The sequence below is a fragment of the Nerophis ophidion genome, linkage group LG26 (genome assembly GCF_033978795.1).
Source record: "Nerophis ophidion isolate RoL-2023_Sa linkage group LG26, RoL_Noph_v1.0, whole genome shotgun sequence".
Lineage (NCBI taxonomy): Eukaryota > Metazoa > Chordata > Actinopteri > Syngnathiformes > Syngnathidae > Nerophis > Nerophis ophidion.
In genome coordinates this window covers 32543214-32566158 of record NC_084636.1, presented here as the reverse complement: position 1 = coordinate 32566158, position 22945 = coordinate 32543214, and the positions used below count along the sequence as shown (strand labels likewise).

The 22945-nt window shown below is 37.8% G+C and overlaps 2 protein-coding genes across 3 annotated transcripts in view; one reads left to right on the top strand and one right to left on the bottom strand.

Annotated features, from left to right (window-relative positions):
• Positions 1-22945, bottom strand: part of LOC133543404 (uncharacterized) — a 428419-nt gene that overhangs the window by 266276 nt on the left and 139198 nt on the right. The window lies entirely within an intron of this gene.
• Positions 5208-22945, top strand: part of LOC133543385 (mitochondrial import receptor subunit TOM70-like) — a 36529-nt gene continuing 18791 nt past the window's right edge. Inside the window, exons 1-4 of the mRNA XM_061887925.1 lie at positions 5208-5505; positions 9415-9588; positions 19643-19769; positions 19865-19974. Of these exons, the coding sequence (XP_061743909.1) occupies positions 5263-5505; positions 9415-9588; positions 19643-19769; positions 19865-19974 (654 nt within the window). The 5' untranslated portion in view covers positions 5208-5262. The remainder of the gene's footprint in view (positions 5506-9414; positions 9589-19642; positions 19770-19864; positions 19975-22945) is intronic.

The window sequence follows — 22945 nt, the reverse complement described above, 5'->3', positions numbered from 1 at the left end:
AACACTGAATATTTTTACATTGATTTTTTCACACTGAATTTTTAAACACTGAATATTTTTACACTGATTTTTCTAAACAGTTATTTTTTATACAATGAAATTCTGATATTTTTTAAACCTTGTAGATTTTACACAGATTTTTTTAGACATTGTTGTTTTTTTTACACGTAATTTTCATACACAGATTTTTTTAAACACTGAAGTTTTAAACACTTAATTTTCATACACTGAAATTTTACATACTAAATATTTTGACACAATTTTTTTTCATTTAATATTTTTACACTGATTTTTTAAACACTTAATTTTTATACACTGAAATTTTAAAAACTGAATACATTCACACTGATTTTTTTAAACACTTTATTTTCATACACTGAAATTTTAAATACTGAACATTTTTACACAGATTTTTTTAAACATAGATTTTTTTTACACTGATTTTTTTTATAAATTTATTTTTCAAACACTTAATTTTCATACACCGAAATTTTAAATACTAATTATTTTTACACTGATTTTTTTCCTTTAATATTTTTACACAGATTTTTTTAATTTAACATTTTTACACTGATTTTTGATTTTTTAAAATACTTATTTTTTATACACTGAAATTTTAAATACTGAATATTTTTTACACTGATTTTTTTAAACATTAAATATTTTACACTGATTTTTTAATCATTGATTTTTTTTACACTGAATTTTTTACACTGACGTTTTAAAGACTGAATATACGTACACTGAATTTTTAAACACTGAATATTTTTACACAGATTTTTTTTAAACACTTCATTTTATACTCTGGAATTTTTAATACTGAATATTTTTACGCAGATTTTTTTAAACGATGAATATTTTACACTGATTTGTTTAAACATTGTGTTTTATACACTGAATATTTATACATAAAAATTTTCACACTGACGTTTTAAACACTGAATTTTTAAACACTGAATATTTTTACACTGATTTTTTTAAACACTGAATTTTGAAACACTTAATTTTTATACAATGACATTTTATATACTGAATATTTTACACTGACTTTTTAAAACACTGAATATTTTTACACTGAATATTTTTACACTGATTTTTTAAACATTGAATTTTTAAACGCTAAATATTTTTACAGTAATTTTCTAACCATTGACATTTTTTACACAGAATTTTTATACACAAAAATTTTAAATACTGAATATTTTTACACTGATTTTTTTAAACTTAGTTTTTGTATACACTGAATGTTTAAACACTTAAATATTTTTACACAAAAAATGTTATACTGACGTCATTCAGATTTTCATACACTGAAATTTTTAATACTAAATATTTTTACGCTGATTTTTTTTATTTTATATTTTTACACTGATTTTTAAACACTTAATTTTTATACACTGAAATTTTAAAAACTGAATATTTTTACAATGATTTTTTTAAAAATTTATTTTTTATACACTGAAATTTTAAATACTGAATATTTTTATACTGATTTTATTAAACAGTGATTTTTTTTACACTGAATTTTTATACACTGATTTTTTTCAAAACTGAATTTTTGAACACTTAATTTTCATACACTGAAATTTTAAATAATAATTATTTTTGCACTGATTTTTTTTATTTGATATTTTTCCACTGATTTCTTAAAATACTTAATTTTTATACACTGAATTTTTTACACTGACGTTTTAAAGACTGAATATACACTGAATTTTTAAACACTGAATATTTTTACACTGATTTTTTTTAAACACTTAATTGTTATACACTGAAATTTTTAGTACTTCTCTCGTGCCCTGTCCTCTGCCGGGCGCATCCGTCTGCGGCCTGCTGCTGGCTCTTCCGAGCGGCGCGGTGGGCCGGGCTCTGGGGTTCTCGTCGCTGGGCGGCCTGGCTGCGTGGGGCCGGTGGTCTCTGGTTCCCTGGGCGCCACACCTGCTGTTTGGGTTGGGCTCTCTGGGCGGCTGGGGCCATACTCTGGCTCCCACGCACACTGGGAGTCAAATATATTGTAGGGACGGCGTGGCGCAGTGGGATAGTGGCCGTGCGCAACCCGAGGGTCACTGGTTCAAATCCCACCTAGAACCAACCTCGTCACGTCCGTTGTGTCCTGAGCAAGACACTTCACCCTTGCTCCTGATGGGTGCTGGTTGGCGCCTTGCATGGCAGCTCCCTCCATCAGTGTGTGAATGTGTATGTGAATGGGTAAATGTGGAAGTAATGTCAAAGCGCTTTGAGTACCTTGAAGGTAGAAAAGCGCTATACAAGTACAACCCATTTATTTACTGGCTACACATGTGTAATTAAAGTTATGTACCACATTAAAAAAAAAAAATCTGACTAGCTTACTGGCAACACGTGTGTAAATAAAGTTATGTGCAAAAAAAAGAGCTGACAATCTTATTGGCTACACACGTGTGTAAATAAAGTTAGGTCCAAAAAAGTAGCCGACTAGCTTACTGGCTAGACATGTGTAAATAAAGTTATGGACGAAAAAAGCTGACAAGCTTACTGGCCGCACGTGTGTAAATAAAATTATGTACAAAAAAAGCTGACTATCTTACTGGCTACGTGTGTGTAAATAAAGTTACATACAAAAAATGCGCAAAGCTAACTAGCTTACAGGCTAAAAATAAAAAAAAAAGCTTATTTGCTTACTGGCTACACATGTGTAATTAAAGTTATGTACCACGTTAAAAAAAAATCTTTACTGCCAACACGTGTGTAAATAAAAGTTATGTAAAAAAAAAAAGAGCTGACAATCTTAGTGGCTACACACGTGTGTAAATAAAGTTAGGTCCAAAAAAAGTAGCTGACTAGCTTACTGGCTAGACATGTGTAAATAAAGTTATGGACGAAAAAAGCTGACAAGCTTACTGGCCGCACGTGTGTAAATAAAATTATGTACAAAAAAAGCTGACTATCTTACTGGCTACGTGTGTGTAAATAAAGTTACATACAAAAAATGCGCAAAGCTAACTAGCTTACAGGCTAAAAATTAAAAAAAAAGCTTACTTGCTTACTGGCTACACATGTGTAATTAAAGTTATGTACCACGTTAAAAAAAAATCTTTACTGCCAACACGTGTGTAAATAAAAGTTATGTACAAAAAAAAGAGCTGACAATCTTAGTGGCTACACGTGTGTAAATAAAGTTATGGACAAAAAAAGTAGCTGACTAGCTTACTGGCTAGACATGTGTAAATAAAGTTATGGACGAAAAAAGCTGACAAGCTTACTGACTGCACGTGTGTAAATAAAGTTATGTACAAAAAAAGCTGACTATCTTACTGGCTACATGTGTGTAAATAAAGTTACATACAAAAAAAAATGTGCAAAGCTAACTAGCTTACAGGCTAAAAATTAAAAAAAAGCTTACTTGCTTACTGGCTACACATGTGTAATTAAAGTTATGTACCACATTAAAAAAAAAATCTTTACTGGCAACACGTGTGTAAATAAAGTTAGGTCCACAAAAAGTAGCTGACTAGCTTACTGGCTAGACATGTGTAAATAAAGTTATGGACGAAAAAAGCTGACAAGCTTACTGGCTGCACGTGTGTAAATAAAGTTATGTAGAAAAAAAGCTGACTATCTTACTGGCTACATGTGTGTAAATAAAGTTACATACAAAAAAATGTGCAACGCTAACTAGCTTACAGGCTAAAAATTAAAAAAAAGCTTACTTGCTTACTGGCTACACATGTGTAATTAAAGTTATGTACCACATTAAAAAAAAATCTTTACTGCCAACACGTGTGTAAATAAAGTTATGTACAAAAAAAAGAGCTGACAATCTTAGTGGCTACACACGTGTGTAAATAAAGTTAGGTCCAAAAAAGTAGCTGACTAGCTTACTGGCTAGACATGTGTAAATAAAGTTATGGACGAAAAAAGCTGACAAGCTTACTGGCCGCACGTGTGTAAATAAAATTATGTACAAAAAAAGATGACTATCTTACTGGCTACGTGTGTGTAAATAAAGTTACATACAAAAAATGCGCAAAGCTAACTAGCTTACAGGCTAAAAATAAAAAAAAAAGCTTACTTGCTTACTGGCTACACATGTGTAATTAAAGTTATGTACCACGTTAAAAAAAAATCTTTACTGCCAACACGTGTGTAAATAAAAGTTATGTACAAAAAAAAAAAGCTGACAATCTTAGTGGCTACACACGTGTGTAAATAAAGTTAGGTCCAAAAAAGTAGCTGATTAGCTTACTGGCTAGACGTGTAAATAAAGTTATGGACGAAAAAAGCTGACAAGCTTACTGGCTGCACGTGTGTAAATAAAGTTTTGTACAAAAAAAGCTGACTATCCTACTGACTACATGTGTGTAAATAAAGTTATGGACAAAAAAAGCAGACAATCTTATTGGCTACACGTGTGTAAATAAAGTTAGGTCCAAAAAAAGTAGCTGACTAGCTTACTGGCTAGACATGTGTAAATAAAGTTATGGACGAAAAAAGCTGACAAGCTTACCGGCTGCACGTGTGTAAATAAAGTTATGTAAAAAAAAAGCTGACTATCTTACTGGCTGCACGTGTGTAAATAAAGTTATGGACAAAAAAAGCTGACAATCTTATTGGCTACACACGTATGTAAATAAAGTTAGGTCCACAAAAAGTAGCTGACTACCTTACTGGCTAGACATGTGTAAATAAAGTTATGGACGAAAAAAGCTGACAAGCTTACTGGCTGCACGTGTGTAAATATAGTTATGTACAAAAAAAGCTGACTATCTTAATGGCTACATGTGTGTAAATAAAGTTATGGACAAAAAAAGCTGACTATCTTACTGGCTGCACGTGTGTAAATAAAGTTATGTACAAAAAAACTGACTATCTTACTGGCTACATGTGTGTAAATAAAGTTATGGACAAAAAAAGCTGACAATCTTATTGGCTGCACGTGTGTAAATAAAGGTATGTCCAAAAAAAGTAGCTGACTAGCTTACTGGCTAGACATGTGTAAATAAAATTATGGACGAAAAAAGCTGACAAGCTTACTGGCTACATGTGTGTAAATAAAGTTATGGATAAAAAAAGCTGACAATCTTATTGGCTACATGTGTGTAAATAAAGTTATGTACAAAAAAGCTGACTATCTTACTGGCTACATGTGTGTAAATAAAGTTATGGACAAAAAAAGCTGACAATCTTATTGGCCACACGTGTGTAAATAAAGTTATGTCCAAAAAAAAAGTAGCTGACTAGCTTCCTGGCTACACGCAGCTAGCGGATCCTGGGTCGCGCATCATGGCCGCCTCCAAGCCGATAGAGCCGCACTCCGGCAGCGGACTACCCCGTTGGCAGCTGGCTCTGCTGGTCGGCACTCCCATCGTGCTGGGAGTCGGTGCTGTGTACCTGTGGAACCGCAGGAGGACGAAGGAGAGCCGAGGCAAAGGCAGCGGGGAGCGGATAACACCCGAAGGCAGCGCTAGTCCGGAGCAGGGCCAGGACGGCGCCTCCCGGGCCAAGCAGGAGGCGGACATCTCCATGGTACAGCGCCTCCATTTAACTTCATGATGTGCTCTAACAGGCCGCCCGGCTTTCAACATGCTGTGTTCCGTGTGTGGGCCACTTATCTCGGCCGCATGTGAGCGTGCCGTGCTGCCAAGGGCACCTGCCCGCTGACAGGCTGCCTTCAGCGGGCGAGGCGGTCATGCTTTGCCGGTCTTATCTCTTGCGGTGGATTTAACAGTGTGCTAATGCTAAGCTCGCCTTTCATGCTTTCAACTGCACATTATCCATTTTTTTTACCGCTTGTCCCGATAAACAGACGTTAATGATCTTTCATGCACTAACTGAGGAACTCTATTGAAGTCTGAATGGTTGCCAGGAGCTTCAGTTGCGTCTATGGTGCCAAATATATTTATGTATACATTTTTACATAACATTTTGCTGACAATTTAATACAACTAAGTGTTGAGTTCAAGGCCCCGTTTACACTAAGCCAGATAAGGTTATCCTGGCTAAATCACAGTTAACCTTATCCGTTTGAGACCCCCGCCCGCCGGCGCAACGCGACCTAGTACGCATGCGCGGAAAATACATACGTCACAGTCATTTCCAGTTGCTTTGGTGTGCAAGTTCTGAAATTTTAAAAAGTTAACTCATCAATCAATCAATGTTTACTTATATAGCCCTAAATCACTAGTGTCTCAAAGGGCTGCACAAACCACTACGACATCCTCGGTAGGCCCACATAAGGGCAAGGAAAAACTCACACCCAGTGGGACGTCGGTGATAATGATGACTATGAGAACCTTGGAGAGGAGGAAAGCAATGGATGTCGAGCGGGTCTAACATGATACTGTGAAAGTTCAATCCATAATGGATCCAACACAGTCGTTGGATCCGCTTTGGACGAATCCCGTTCACAGTGGAGCCAGCAGGAAACCATCCCAAGCGGAGGCGGATCAGCAGCGCAGAGATGTCCCCAGCCGATACACAGGCGAGCAGTACATGGCCACCGGATCGGACCCCCTCCACAAGGGAGAGTGGGACATAGGAGAAAAAGAAAAGAAACGGCAGATCAACTGGTCTAAAAAGGGAGTCTATTTAAAGGCTAGAGTATACAAATGAGTTTTAAGGTGAGACTTAAATGCTTCTACTGAGGTGGCATCTCGAACTTTTACCGGGAGGGCATTCCAGAGTACTGGAGCCCGAAATGAAAACGCTCTATAGCCCGCAGACTTTTTTTGGGCTTTGGGAATCACTAATAAGCCGGAGTCCTTTGAAGGCAGATTTCTTGCCGGGACATATGGTACAATACAATGGGCAAGATAGGATGGAGCTAGACCTTGTAGTATTTTATACGTAAGTAGTAAAACCTTAAAGTCACATCTAAAGTGCACAGGAAGCCAGTGCAGGTGAGCCAGTACAGGCGTAATGTGATCAAACTTTCTTGTTCTTGTCAAAAGTCTAGCAGCCGCATTTTGTACCAACTGTAATCTTTTAATGCTAGACATGGGGAGACCCGAAAATAATACGTTACAGTAATCGAGACGAGGCGTAACAAACGCATGGATAATGATCTCAGCGTCTTTAGTGGACAGAATGGAGCGAATTTTAGCGATATTACGGAGATGAAAGAAGGCCGTTTTAGTAACGCTTTTAATGTGTGACTCAAAGGAGAGAGTTGGGTCAAAAATAACACCCAGATTCTTTACCGTGTCGCCTTGTTTAATTGTTTGGTTGTCAAATGTTAGAGTTGTATCATTAAATAGAGGTCGGTGTCTAGCAGGACCGATAATCAGCATTTCCGTTTTGTGATTGTTAGGCATACACTAGGTTTTGGAGAAATGTGTCCTCTGCATTTGACTTGTCCCCATGATCACCCCCTGAGAGGTGAGGGGAGCAGTGGGCAGCAGCGGTGGCCGCGCCTGGGAATCGTTTTTGGTGATTTAACCCCCAATTCCAACCCTTGATGCTGAGTGCCAAGCAGGGATGTAATGGCTCCCATTTTTATTGTCTTTTGGTATGACTCAGCCGGGGTTTGAACTCACAACCTACCGATCTCAGGGCGGACGCTCTAACCACTAGGCCACTGAGTAACTGACATCCATCCATTTTCTACCGCTTGTCCCTTATGGACAATATCGAGTGTTGTGGTATTTCAATTAGGGCTGTGGGGCCCTATTGTAGAGTAGAATAGAATAGAGAGGAGGTGGGGGGGGGGTTGCCCACATATGCCGTCCTCTCCAAGGTTTCTCGTAGTCATCACGCACGACATAGATTTTTTGCACGCACGACATAGATGTATTTTCTAAATTTAAATTCAGTTTTGGTTTCAAAAAGTAAAATTCATGACTTTTTAACACCACGCTATGTACACGAACGTAGGGAGAGCTACAGAGCGCCAATAGACCTTAAAGGCACTGCCTTTGCGTGCCGGCCCAGTCACACATCTACGGCTTTTCACACACAAGTGAATGCAATGCATACTTAGTCAACAGCCATACAGGTCACACTGAGGGTGGCCGTATAAACAACTTTAACACTGTTACAAATATGCGCCACACTGTGAACCCACACCAAACAAGAATGACAAACACATTTCGGGAGAACATCCGCACCGTAACACAACAAAAACCACTGTTTCCCACAGGTCAGGCATCTATTTGTGGTGGTGTGGTCGGGCGGCGGGGGTGGGGGAGAGAGAGGCAGCGCGGAGTTGGAATATAATTACAACACTTTATGTACATATTTATATAATATTTACATATTTATATAATATGTAACTACAAGCTCAATTCACAGACAGTCTCTTTGCTTTTATGAGCGGTCGAGTGAGTCAAAAGTCGAAAGAAAAAAAAATATTTTTTATTTTATTGTATTTGTGGCTGCCGTTATTCTTTCGTGGCGGGCCGCCACAAATAAATGAATGTGTGGGAAACCCTGCATAAACACAACAGAACAAATACCCAGAACCCCTTGCAGCACTAACTCTTTCAGGACGCTACAATATACACCCCCCTGCTACACCCTACTCTGCCCACCTCAACCTCCTCATGCTCTCTCAGGGAGAGCATGTCCCAAATTCCAAGCTGCTGTTTTGAGGCATGTTAAAAAAAATAATGCACTTTGTGACTTCAATAACAATTATGGCAGTGCCATGTTGGCATTTTTTTTTCCATATCTTAAGTTAATTTATTTTGGGAAACCTTTTTACATTGTTTAATGTATCCAGCGGGGCATCACAACAAAATTAGGCATAATAATGTGTTCATTCCACGACTGTATATATCGATGTCGGTGATTAAGAGTTGGACAATATCGGCAAAAAAGCCATTATCGGACATCTCTAACACAAACTTTACTCACACATTTTTGTTCAAAGGAATTGTCTGAATAATTAGAAATAGTTCACAAAATTCAAACGCAAAAAAATTCAGTGTACTTAAACAAGGTTTTTAAATAAAGACATAAATGAACTTCCAAAATAGCTTCAGGAAAAGACTGAAAGAGCTCATTGGCTCATTCGAAGACCGGATGTATTTTAACAAACTTATTTTTTAAACACACATTTTGCTCACCAATTTTTATTGAAGAAATCATCAGCAGAGTTTTATGTTAAACAAATTCAGTTCACAAAATGACATTTCTAAACATTGTTACGTAAAATCAGTTTTTGGACTGAAGGCACAAACGAACCTCCACAGACTTTGTGCGTAAATATTAAAAAAGTCTTCCCCTGTTTAGTTGTTAACCTCATTAACCGTAAAAGTCCAGGAACATTCTAGAAACTGTAATAATTAACACATTGAATGTAATGATTACTTCCCAGCAGCTCCTTTTATTGCATTTTTGTTTAGTCTGTTTTGATTTGTGGAGCGCCAGTTCCCAACAGAAGTGTTGTCAAGGTTTGTGGAATCACATACAGAATTGTCACGTCTGGCCTTACAGAGTCCTTTGGACCGTGCCCAAGGAGCCAAGAACCGAGGCAACAAGTACTTCAAGGCGGCCAAGTACGAGAACGCCATCCAGTGCTACACCGAGGCCATCGCCCTGTGCCCCGCTGAGCAGAAGAGCGACCTGTCAACGTTTTACCAGAACAGAGCGGCGGCCTACGAGCAGCAGGTTTGATGTTGACACAAAAGCAGGGGTGGCCAAATATATAGATCTTTTTCAAAGAACTAGAAAATTAAATTCCGGTAGAAATGAAGAGCCATAGCCAAACTGAAATGCTAACAGTTAGCACGCTGTCCAGAGAGTGTCAAGTAACAGAAAATATGAGCTAAAAAAATCCATCCATCCATCCATTTCCTACCGCTTATTCCCTTTTAGGGGTCGCGGGGGGCGCTGGCGCCTATCTCAGCTACAATCGGGCGGAAGGCGGGGTACACCCTGGACAAGTCGCCACCTCATCGCAGGGCCAACACAGATAGACAGACAACATTCACACTCACATTCACACACTAGGGCCAATTTAGTGTTGCCAATCAACCTATCCCCAGGTGCATGTCTTTGGAGGTGGGAGGAAGCCGGAGTACCCGGAGGGAACCCACGCAGTCACGGGGAGAACATGCAAACTCCACACAGAAAGATCCCGAGCCTGGATTTGAACCCAGGACTGCAGGAACTTCGTATTGTGAGGCAGACGCACTAACCCCTCTGCCACCGTGAAGCCGCCAAAAAAATCGAGCATGGTAATAGTGTTATGCTAACAATAGCATGCATTGGAGGTGGGGGTAAATAATCGATTTTTAGATGCATCACAACTCGGACATGGACCATTGCAATATCGGTTTGAGATCAATCGATTGCCATTTTTTTATTCATACAATATTAGAGTTCTAAAATCTGGCTGACTGCAGCAAGCCACCTCACCGAGGAATTAGACCAGCTCCTTTATTTTAGGGCCCCCAGTTTGACACATTTTCATTAATGTAATAAATGTGATGGGAATTAATTCAACTGTTAATACTAATGCACTGTTCTTTAAAGGTGCAAGTGATAAACACGTATTCAGTGCAACGAAAAGAAAGGTAAAAGTGCATCAATATTGGGGACGGCGTGGCGCGGTGGAAGAGTGGCCGCACGCGACCCGTGGGTCCCTGGTTCAATCCCCACCTAGTACCAACCTCGTCACGTCCGTTGTGTCCTGAGCAAGACACTTCACCCTTGCTCCTGATGGGTGCTGGTTAGCGCCTTGCATGGCAGCTCCCTCCATCAGTGTGTGAATGGGTGAATGTGGAAGTAGTGTCAAAGTGCTTTGAGTACCTTGAAGGTAGAAAAGCGCTATACAAGTACAACCCATTTATCATTTATTTATTTATATATATCAATCATCAATCAATGTTTACTTATATAGCCCTAAATCACTAGTGTCTCAAAGGGCTGCACAAACCACCACGACATCCTCGGTAGGCCCACATAAGGGCAAGGAAAACTCACACCCAGTGGGACGTCGGTGACAATGATGACTATGAGAACCTTGGAGAGGAGGAAAGCAATGGATGTCGAGCGGGTCTAACATGATACTGTGAAAGTTCAATCCACAATGGATCCAACACAGTCGTGAGAGTCCAGTCCAAAGCGGATCCAACACAGCAGCGAGAGTCCCGTTCACAGCGGAGCCAGCAGGAAAACATCCCAAGCGGAGGCGGATCAGCAGCGCAGAGATGTCCCCAGCCGATACACAGGCAAGCAGTACATGGCCACCGGATCGGATCGGACCGGACTCCCTCCACAAGGGAGAGTGGGACATAGAAGAAAAAGAAAAGAAACGGCAGATCAACTGGTCTAAAAAGGGAGTCTATTTAAAGGCTAGAGTATACAGATGAGTTTTAAGGTGAGACTTAAATGCTTCTACTGAGGTGGCATCTCGAACTGTTACCGGGAGGGCATTCCAGAGTACTGGAGCCCGAAATGAAAACGCTCTATAGCCCGCAGACTTTTTTTGGGCTTTGGGAATCACTAATAAGCCGGAGTCTTTTGAACGCAGATTTCTTGCCGGGACATATGGTACAATACAATCGGCAAGATAGGATGGAGCTAGACCGTGTAGTATTTTATACGTAAGTAGTAAAACCTTAAAGTCACATCTTAAGTGCACAGGAAGCCAGTGCAGGTGAGCCAGTACAGGCGTAATGTGATCAAACTTTCTTGTTCTTGTCAAAAGTCTAGCAGCCGCATTTTGTACCAACTGTAATCTTTTAATGCTAGACATGGGGAGACCCGAAAATAATACGTTACAGTAATATCAATAATCGATTTTGAATTGAATCGTAAGGTGCCAAAAGATTCCCACCCCGAGCGTGCTGGCAGTTAGCATTAATGTAATAGGAAAATATAACCTGCCAAATACATACTTAATTAGCTAAAAAAAAGCAAGTGTGCTCATGTTAGCATTCCAAAATGCTAACTAACATGCGTCAAGTACCAAAATGTATTACTCTAAGGCAGTGGTTCTCAACCTTTTTTCAGTGATGTACCCCCTGTGAACATTTTTTTTAATTCAAGTACCCCCTAATCAGAGCAAAGCATTTTTGGTTGAAAAAAAAGAGATAAAGAAGTAAAATACAGCACTACGTCATCAGTTTCTGATTTATTAAATTGTATAACAGTGCAAAATATTGCTCATTTGTAGTGTTTTTTCTTGAACTATTTGGAAAAAAATATAGGAAAATAACTTAAAACTTTTTGAAAAATAAATAAATAAATAAATAAATAAATGGGTTGTACTTGTATAGCGCTTTTCTACCTTCAAGGTACTCAAAGCGCTTTGACACTACTTCCACATTTACCCATTCACACACACATTCACACACTGATGGAGGGAGCTGCCATGCAAGGCGCCAACCAGCACCCATCAGGAGCAAGGGTGAAGTGTCTTGCTCAGGACACAACGGACGTGACGAGGTTGGTTCTAGGTGGGGATTGAACCAGGGACGCTCGGGTTGCGCACAGCCACTCTCCCCAAAATAAACAAGTGATTCTATTATAAATAAAGATTTCTACACATAGAAGTCATCATCAACTTAAAGTGCCCTCTTTGGGGATTGTAATAGAGATCCATCTGGATCCATCAACTTAAATCTAAACATTTCTTCACAAAAAAAGAAATCTTTAACATCAATATTTATGGAACATGTCCACAAAAATCTAGCTGTCAACACTGAATATTGCATTGTTGTATTTCGTTTCACAGTTTATGAACTTACATTCATATTTTGTTGAAGTATTATTCAATAAATATTCATAAAGGATTTTTGAATTGCTGATATTTTTTTAGAATACTTAAAAACAATCTCACGTACCCCTTGGCATACCTACAAGTACCTCCAAGGGTACACGTACCCCAATTTGAGAACCACTGCTCTAAGGCGTGTACTTGAAGTGTTTAAAATGCTGGCATGCATATATAAAATATAAAAGTAAATTTATATTAAAATATATATAATTTAAAAAACAAATATATATATATATATCTTTTTTTTGTGTATATATATATATTATTATTATTATTTTTTTTTTTGTGTGTGTGTATATATATATATATATATATATATATATATATATCAGAATCATCCATCCATCCATTATCTGCCGCTTATTCCCGTTCGGGGTCGCGGGGGGCGCTGGCGCCTATCTCAGCTACAATCGGGCGGAAGGCGGGGTACACCCTGGACAAGTCGCCACCTCATCGCAGGGCCAAAAATCAGACGTTGTTGGCAGGATCAGATTCAGACATACTTTATTAATTCCCGAAGGGAAATTAACATTTTCAGCACAATCCCATTCAAGATCAGACAAACACTACAGGGAGACGGAACAAGGATAGCTGACGGGTCTGCCAACTTCCGGCGCCCCTTACAAAAAAGTGGGGGGGAATGTGAAAAAGAAATAAAAGATTAAAATAAAATAGAATAAAAAAATTAGTCTAATATATACAAATATTTATATATATATATACATATTTTATATTATCTATATGCATTCTAGCATTTTAAACACTTCAAGTGTTATATATATATATTTTAAATTATATAATTTAAAAAATACATGTATATTTTATAATATATATGTAAATATATTTATTTTATATAATCTCAGACAAATATATATATATTTTATATATTATATATATGTTTAAAAAATGATATATATATAATTTTTCATTTTTATTAGGGGGGGTAAAATATGTATTTATATGTATTTATTTTTTGTTTCCTCCTAATATATATTTTGAAAAAAAAAAATATATATATATATATATGTGTGTGTGTGTGTGTGTGTGTGTGTGTGTATATATATATATATATATATATATATATATATATATATATATATATATATATATATATATATATATATATATATATATATATATGTGTATGTATGTGTATGTATGTGTGTGTGTGTATATATATACATATATTTTTAAATATGTATTTGGGGAAAACTAAAAAAAAAATATATATATATATATATATATAAACACATTTATTCATTTTCCCCCTAATTTTGTATATATATATATATTTTTTTTTAGTTTTCCCCAAATATATATTTAAAAATATATATATGTATGTATATAATATTTATTTATTCACATTTTTTTATTTTAAGTATATATTGGGGAGAACAAAAAAAATGCATGTATATAATCTTATGTACTTATTTTATGATTGATATCTGTGGCTTGGGTGGTAGAGCACCCGTGCCAGCAACATGAGGCTTGCTTCCACCATCCTCGTCACGTCCGTTGTGTCCTTGAGCAAGAAACTTCACCCTTGCTCCTGGTGGGTCATGGTTAGGGCCTTGCATGGCAGCTCCCGCCATCAGTGTGTGAATGTGGAAATAGTCTCAAAGCACTTTGAGTACCTTGAAAGTAGAGAAGCGCTATACAAGTATGACCCATTCACCATATGTAAGTGTATACTTACAAAATGTTTAAAAAAAAAACAAAAAAACAAGTGTACTGACGTTAGCATGCTAACAGCTATCTTCCGTCAAGTAACAGAATATTTCTCGCTGAGGTGTATAAAATTAGCTGGGAAAAAGTGAGCATGTTAATGTTGGCATCCAACATGCGTCAAGCACCAAATATATTACTCTGAGGTGTGTACTTGGAAAAAAATGTAAACATGCTATCATGCTAATGTTAGCATATATCAGGTACCAAAATTAACTGAAATGTATACCTATAAATTAGCTATTTAAAAACAAAAAATTTAAAAAAGCTAGGATATTGACGTTAGCATGCTAACAGCAAGTAGCAAAATATTTGATGCTGGGGTGTATAAAATTAGCTGGAAAAAAGTGAGCATGTTAATGTTAGCATCCTAGCATGGGTCAAGCACCAAATATATTACTCTGAGTTGTGTACTTGAAACAATGTGTTAAAGATATCTAGCATGCTAATGTTAGTATGCACCAGGTACGAAAATGAACTGAAATATATACCTACAAAATTAGCTAAAAAAAAAAAAGCTAGCATACTGACATTAGCATGCTAACAGCAAGTAGCAAAATATTTGACCCTGAAGTGTATAAAATGAGCTGGAAAGAAGTGAGCATGTTAATGTTAGCATCCTAACATGCGTCAAGCACCAAATATATTGTTCTGAGGTGTGTACTTGGAAAAAAATGTGTTAAAAATGCTTCCATGCGAATTTTAGCATGCCTCAAGTACTAAAATATGGCTGAAATGTATACCTACAAAATTAGTAAAAAAAAAAAGCTAGGATAGTGACGTTCGCATGCTAACAGCAAGTAGCAAAATATTTGACCCTGAAGTGTATAAAATGAGCTGGAAAGAAGTGAGCATGTTAATGCTAGCATCCTAACATGCGTCAAGCACCAAATACATTGTTCTGAGGTGTGTACTTGGAAAAAAATGTGTTAAAAATGCTTCCATGCTAATTTTAGCATGCCTCAAGTACTAAAATATGGCTGAAATGTATACCTACAAAATTAGCTAAAAAAAAAAAGCTAGGATAGTGACGTTCGCATGCTAAAAGCAAGTAGCAAAATATTTCACACTGAGGTGTATAATATGTCTAAAATTTGCTGAAAAAAGTGAGCGTGTTAGTGTTAGCATCCTAACATTAAACCAAATACTCCTAAGGTGAGTTCTTAAAAAAAATGTTCTAATGTTAGTATGCATCAAGTACGAAAATGAACACAAATGTATACCTGCAAAATTAGCTTAAAAAAAAAAAAGTTAGCATACTTATGCTAGCATGCTAACAGCAAGTAGCAAACTATTTGACGCTGAGGTGTATTAAATGTCTAAAATTAGCTAGAAAAATAGTGATCATGTTAATGTTAGCATCCTAACATGCGTCAAACACCAAACATATTTCTCTGAGGTGTGTTCTTGAAAAAAATGTGTTTAAAATGCTAGCATGCTAATTTTAGCATACATCAAGTACCAACATATGGCTGAAATGTAGGGCTGTGAATCTTTGGGTGTCCCACGATTCGATTCATTATCGATTCTTGGGGTCACGATTCGATTCAAAATCCTTTTTTTTTTTTTTTCAATTCAACACAATTCTCGATACTGTTGTTGATAATATTAATTTTTGTTTCACTGCTTTTGGTTTGTTCTGTGTCGTGTTTGTGTCTTCTCTCAATTGCTCTGTTTATTGCAGTTCTGAGTGTTGCTGGGTCAGGTTTGGTTTTGGAATTGGATTGCATTGTTTTGGTATTGCTGTATATTGTTTTGTTGGATTGATTAAAAAAAAAAAAAGATTTTTTAAAAATGAGAATCGATTCTGAATCGCACAACGTGAGAATCGCGATTCAAATTCGAATCGATTTTTTCCCACACTCCTACTGAAATGTATACCTATAAAATGATCTAAAAAAAAAAAAAAAAAAGGGCTTCACGGTGGAAGAGGGGTTAGTGCGTCTGCCTCACAATACGAAGGTCCAGAGTAGTCAGGGTTCAATCCCGGGCTCGGGATCTTTCTGTGTGGAGTTTGCATGTTCTCCCCGTGACTGCGTGGGTTCCCTCCGGGTACTCCGGCTTCCTCCCACTTCCAAAGACATGCACCTGGGGATAGGTTGATTGGCAACACTAAATTGGCCCTAGTGTGTGAATGTGAGTGTGAATGTTGTCTGTCTGTGTTGCCCTGCGATTGTCCAGGGTGTACTCCGCCTTCCGCCCGATTGTAGCTGAGATAGGCACCAGTGCCCCCCGTAACCCCAAAGGGAATAAGCGGTAGGAAATGGATGGATGGGGAAAAAAAAGGGAAAAAAAGCTAACATACTGACCAAAGCATGTTAACAGCAAGTAGCAAAATATATAATGCTGAGTAGTATTAAATTAGCTGGAAAAAAGTGAGCATGTAAATGTTAGCATCCTAACATGCCAAAATATGGCTGAAATGTGTACAAAATTATCCCCCAAAAAAGCTGGCATACTGACGTTAGCATGTTAACAGCAAGTAGCAAAATATTTGACGCTGGGGTGTATAAAATGTCTTAAATTAGCTGGAAAAAAGTGAGCATGTTAATATTAGCATGCTAACATGCGTCAAGCACCAAATACTCTGAGGTGAGTTCTTGAAAAAAAAATGTTAAAAATGCTAGCATGCTAATGTTAGCATGCATCAAGTATCAAAATATGGCTGAAATGTATACCTACAAAATTAACCACAAAAAAAAGGCAGCATACTGATGTTAGCATGTTAACAGCAAGTAGCAAAATATTTGAAGCTCGGGTGTATAAAATGTCTAAAATTAGCTGGAAAAAAGTGAGCATGTTAATGTTAGCATCCTAACATGCGTCAAACAGCAAATACTCTGAGGTGAGTTCTTGAAAAAAAAAATGTTAAAAATGCTAGCATGCTAATGTTAGCATGCATCAAGTATCAAAATATGGCTGAAATGTATACCTACAAAATTAACCACAAAAAAAGCTAGCATACTGACGTTAGCATGCTAACAGCAAGTAGCAAAATATTTGATGCTGAGGTGTATAAAATGTCCAAAATTAGTTGGAAAAAAGTGAGCATGTTAATGTTAGCATCCTAACATGCGTCAAGCACCAAATACTCTAAGTTGAGTTCTTGAAAACAATTTTTTTTAAAATGCTAGCATGCTAATGTTAGCATGCATCAAGTACCAAAATATGGCTGAAATGTATACCTACAAAATTATCCCCCAAAAAAGCTGGCATGCTGACGTTAGCATGTTTACAGCAAGTAGCAAAATTTTTGACGCTGAAGTGTATAAAATGTCTAAAATTAGCTAGAAAAAAGTGAGCATGTTAATGTTAGCATCCTAACATGCGTCAAACAGCAAATACTCTGAGGTGAGTTTTTGAAAAAAAATTGATAAAAATGCTAGCATGCTAATGTTAGCATGCATCAAGTACCAAAATATGGCTGAAATGTATACCTACAAAATTAACCACAAAAAAAAGCTAGCATACTGACGTTAGCATGTTAACAGCAAGTAGCAAAATATTTGACGCTGAGGTGTATAAAATGTCTAAAATTAGCTGGAAAAAAGTGAGCATGTTAATGTTAGCATCCTAACATGCGTCAAGCAGCAAATACTCTGAGGTGAGTTCTTGAAAAAAAAATTGTTAAAAATGCTAGCATGCTAATGTTAGCATGCATCAAGTATCAAAATATGGCTGAAATGTATACCTACAAAATTAACCATAAAAAAAAGCTAGCATACTGACGTTAGCATGTTAACAGCAAGTAGCAAAATATTTGAAGCTCGGGTGTATAAAATGTCTAAAATTAGCTGGAAAAAAGTGAGCATGTTAATGTTAGCATCCTAACATGCGTCAAACAGCAAATACTCCGAGGTGAGTTCTTGAAAAGAAATTGATAAAAATGCTAGCATGCTAATGTTAGCATGCATCAAGTACCAAAATATGGCTGAAATGTATACCTACAAAATTAACCACAAAAAAAAGCTAGCATCTTGACGTTAGCATACTAACAGCAAGTAGCAAAATATTTGACGCCGAGGTGTATAAAATGTCTAAAATTAGCTGGAAAAAAGTGAGCATGTTAATGTTAGCATCCTAACATGCGTCAAACAGCAAATACTCTGAGGTGAGTTCTTGAAAAAAAATTGATAAAAATGCTAGCCTGCTAATGTAAGCATGCATCAAGTACCAAAATATGGCTGAAATGTATACCTACAAAATTAACCACAAAAAAAGGCTAGCATCTTGACGTTAGCATGCTAACAGCAAGTAGCAAAATATTTGATGCTGAGGTGTATAAAATGTCTAAAATTAGCTGGAAAAAAGTGAGCATGTTAATGTTAGCATCCTAACATGCGTCAAACAGCAAATACTCTGAGGTGGGTTCTTGAAAAAAAATTTATAAAAATGCTAGCATGCTAATGTTAGCATGCATCAAGTACCAAAATATGGCTGAAATGTATACCTACAAAATTAACCACAAAAAAAAGCTAGCATGCTGACGTTAGCATGTTAACAGCAAGTAGCAAAATATTTGACGCTGGGGTTTATAAAATGTCTAAAATTAGCTGAAAAAAAGTGAGCATGTTAATGTTAGCATCCTAACGTGTCAAACAGCAAATACTCTGAGGTGAGTTCTTGAAAAAAAATTGATAAAAATGCTAGCATGCTAATGTTAGCATGCATCAAGTACCAAAATATGGCTGAAATGTATACCTACAAAATTAACCACAAAAAAAAGCTAGCATGCTGACATTAGCATGTTAACAGCAAGTAGCAAAATATTTGACGCTGAAGTGTATAAAATGTCTAAAATTAGCTAGAAAAAAGTGAGCATGTTAATGTTAGCATCCTAACATGCGTCAAACAGCAAATACTCCGAGGTGAGTCCTTGAAAAAAAATGGATAAAAATGCTAGCATGCTAATGCATCAAGTACCAAAATATGACTGCAATGTATACCTACAAAATTTGCTAAAATAAAATAAAGAAAGCGAGATTACTGACCTCAGCATGCGAACAGCAAGTAACAAATAATTTGTATGCCTACAAAATTTGCAAAAAAAAAGCTAGCATGCTAATTTTAGAATGCTAACCATCGTGATGCAGGCTGTTAAAAAAATGATAAATGGGCCGCACTTTTGACACACCTGCACTAAGACCTCAGAGGAAAGCTGGAGTTGCTGGAGGTGTTCATGCAGTAATACACTCCTTCTGGATCTGGTTGCAGATGAAGTGGACAGACGTGGTGCAGGACTGCTCTCAGGCGGTGGAGCTCAACCCCCGCTACGTCAAGGCTCTCTTCAGGCGGGCCAAAGCGCTGGAGAAGTTGGACAACAAGAAGGAATGCCTGGAAGGTAGACTTCCGCTTTCTCCATGGTGTCAGTCGTCTCTCACCTCCTGTAAATATGAAAGGATGTGACCGGTGGTTGCCATGCTTTGCCTTGACCAGATGTGACGGCGGTGTGCATCTTGGAGGCCTTCCAAAACCAGCAGAGCATGTTGCTGGCAGACAAGGTGCTCAAGCAGCTGGGAAAGGAGAAGGCCAAAGAGAAATACAAGGTCAGGATGCAACTCTCTTCATAATGTTGGCCTCTCAAAAGCCACGGTTCAGATTTCACCATGGTCTTCAGACACAAAACACCGCAAGTCCCAATAATAACAAACATTAAATGATGTAAAAACCGTGATTTTTGACAAATTCTGGCGCTAACTTGCTAGCTTACATGAAAACAAGAAACATTAACATCTTTCCCGATTTCAAAAGGACGTACCTCAATCTAAACTTAAAGGGGAACGTTATCACAATTTCAAAAGGGTTAAAAAGAATGAAAATCAGTTCCCAGTGGCTTGTTTTATTTTTAGAAGTTTTTTTTTAAGTTTTACATCTCCCGGAATATCCCTAAAAAAAAAAAGCTTTAAAGTGCTTGATTTTCGCTATTTGCGATGAGACTGTCCATTTTCCTGTGACGTCATACAGGGATGCCAATACAAACAACATGGCGGTTACCACAGCAAGATATAGCGACATTAGCTCGGATTCAGACTCGGATTTCAGCGGTTTAAACGATTCAACAGATTACGCATGTATTGAAACAGATGGTCGGAGTATGGAGGCAGATAGCGAAAACGAAATTGAAGAAGAAACTGAAGCTATTGAGCGAATAGCTATTGACGCTATTCGGCCATAGCATGGGTGTACCTAATGAAGTGGCCCATGGCACGGCTGCCTTATTAGCATCGCCGGTAAAATGTGCGGACCAAACGATCAGGACTTTCGCATCTTGGGACACTGGAGCAACTTAAATCCGTCGATTGGTGTTTGTTTCACATTAAATGTGGGTATCTAGTTTCAAATGTGCATACAGTTAGCATAAATAGCATGTTAGCATCGATTAGCATAGTTTCAAATGTACATGCAGCTAGCATAAATAGCATGTTCGCATCGATTAGCGTAGCATGTTAGCATCGATTAGCTGGCAGTCACGCCGCGACCAAATATATCTGATTAGCACAAGTCAACAACATCAACAAAACTCACCTTTGTGATTTCGTTGACTTAATCGTTGCAAATGCATGTGCAGGTTATCCATACATCTCTGTGCCATGTCTGTCTTAGCATCGCCGGTAAAATGTGAAGACACTCTGGCACATCCAATGGGGGTCTGGCGGTAGATTTCTTGCCAGTGGTGCAACTTGAATCCCTCCCTGTTAGTGTTGTTACACCCGACAACACACCGACGAGGCATGATGTCTCCAAGGTTCCAAAAAATAGTCAAGAAAACGGAAAATAACAGAGCTGAGACCCAGTGTTTGTAATGTGAAAATGAAAATGACGGCTGTATTACCTCGGTGACGTCACGTTCTGACGTCATCGCTGCAAGACCGATAAACAGAAAGGCGTTTAATTCGCCAAAATTCACCCATTTAGAGTTCGGAAATCGGTTGAAAAAAATGTATATGGTCTTTTTTTCTGCAACATCAAGGTATATATTGACGCTTACATAGGTCTGGTGATAATGTTCCCCTTTAAGTAAACAAATTACTGTGTGATTAACTGAGATATTCGATTGTGTACTTTGACACGACAAACTATGCTTGCCAGGTTTTAATACTGATAACCTCTATTAAACAAACTAAGAAGCAAGGAATCAAACAGAATTAAATCTGGCTAAATGAGGAGAGTGCGTACACCTGTACCCTTGTACAGTGTCCCACCACGCTCTGACAAAAGATTGTACGCCTCCTCTTTTATTAGGACTCTGTTAAATAGACTTGATGAAACCATTCAAACTAGGGATTCTTATGTATGCAGTACGCCCACTGTCCTGCAGGGTGCAACTGTGAGGCATGTGTCACAATGAGGCAGCAGTATGGCGTGCACTGGTATATTAGCTGCAGCCACTAAATTTTAGAAGGGAAAACATATTTTTCCATATATTAGCTGCGACGGACTGTAAGCCGCAGATATATAGGTTGTGAAGTGAGTTATTTACACAAAAATATTCTGTAAATGTTTATTTAAATACCTTAATTGTTTCTAAACAACACGGCAGTAAAACGGAAGATCAAACAAAACAGAAGTCATCGTCATGGACCCACTAGCTGCGCAAGCTAGCTGTTTAATCAGCTAAACCAGGGGTGCCCATTACGTCGATCGCGAGCTACCAGTCGACCGCGGGGGGTGTGTCAGTCGATCTCCAGCCAGGCTTTTAAAAAAAATAGACCTAAAAATTAGTGATCATCAATCTTCACCAAGACGTCACTTAAATGACATTCACGGTACCGGAGGGTCTTGTGAGATGACGCTGGCTGCTGCAAGATCATTATTATGAAAATATGACCGAGAGGAAGGCGAGAAACACTTTTTATTTCAACAGACTCTCGCGCCGTACCTTCCGTCAAAACTCTAAAGGCCGACTGCACATTTCCTATCTTCACAATAAAAGCCCTGCTTCATGCTGCCTGCGCTAACTAAATACAGAGTCTCGGAAAACTGGCGTGCACAAGCGATCCCTCAGAAAGCTGGCGTGCACATCACTTGTGCACGCCAGCTTTCCGAGACTCTTATTTTGTTAGCGCAGGCAGCATGAAGCAGGGCTTTTATTGTGAAGATAGGAAATGTGCAGTCGGCCTTTAGAGATTTGACGGAAGGGACGGCGCGAAAGTCTGTTGAAATAAAAAGTGTTTCTCGCCTTCCTCTCTGTCATTTTTTCATAATAATGAACTGGCAGCAGCCAGCGTCATCTCACAAGACCCTCGGGTGCCGTGAATGTCAATCAAGCAAGCTACGGAATTTGCCGCCAATGTTTTTCTTGTAAAGTGTATGGAAGCTGGATGAATTAGATGCCAAAAACCAACCACTTTCATGTGGTATTGTACAGAAAGGACAACTTTTTTTCTCCTCCATTTGAAAATGTGGGCGTTATCATCATTACTGTCTGATTCCAATCAATGCAAGTCATCAGAATCAGGTAATACACCAACTTATATTCTTGTCTTTGTGAAAGAAAGACATCTATATGTGTTACAC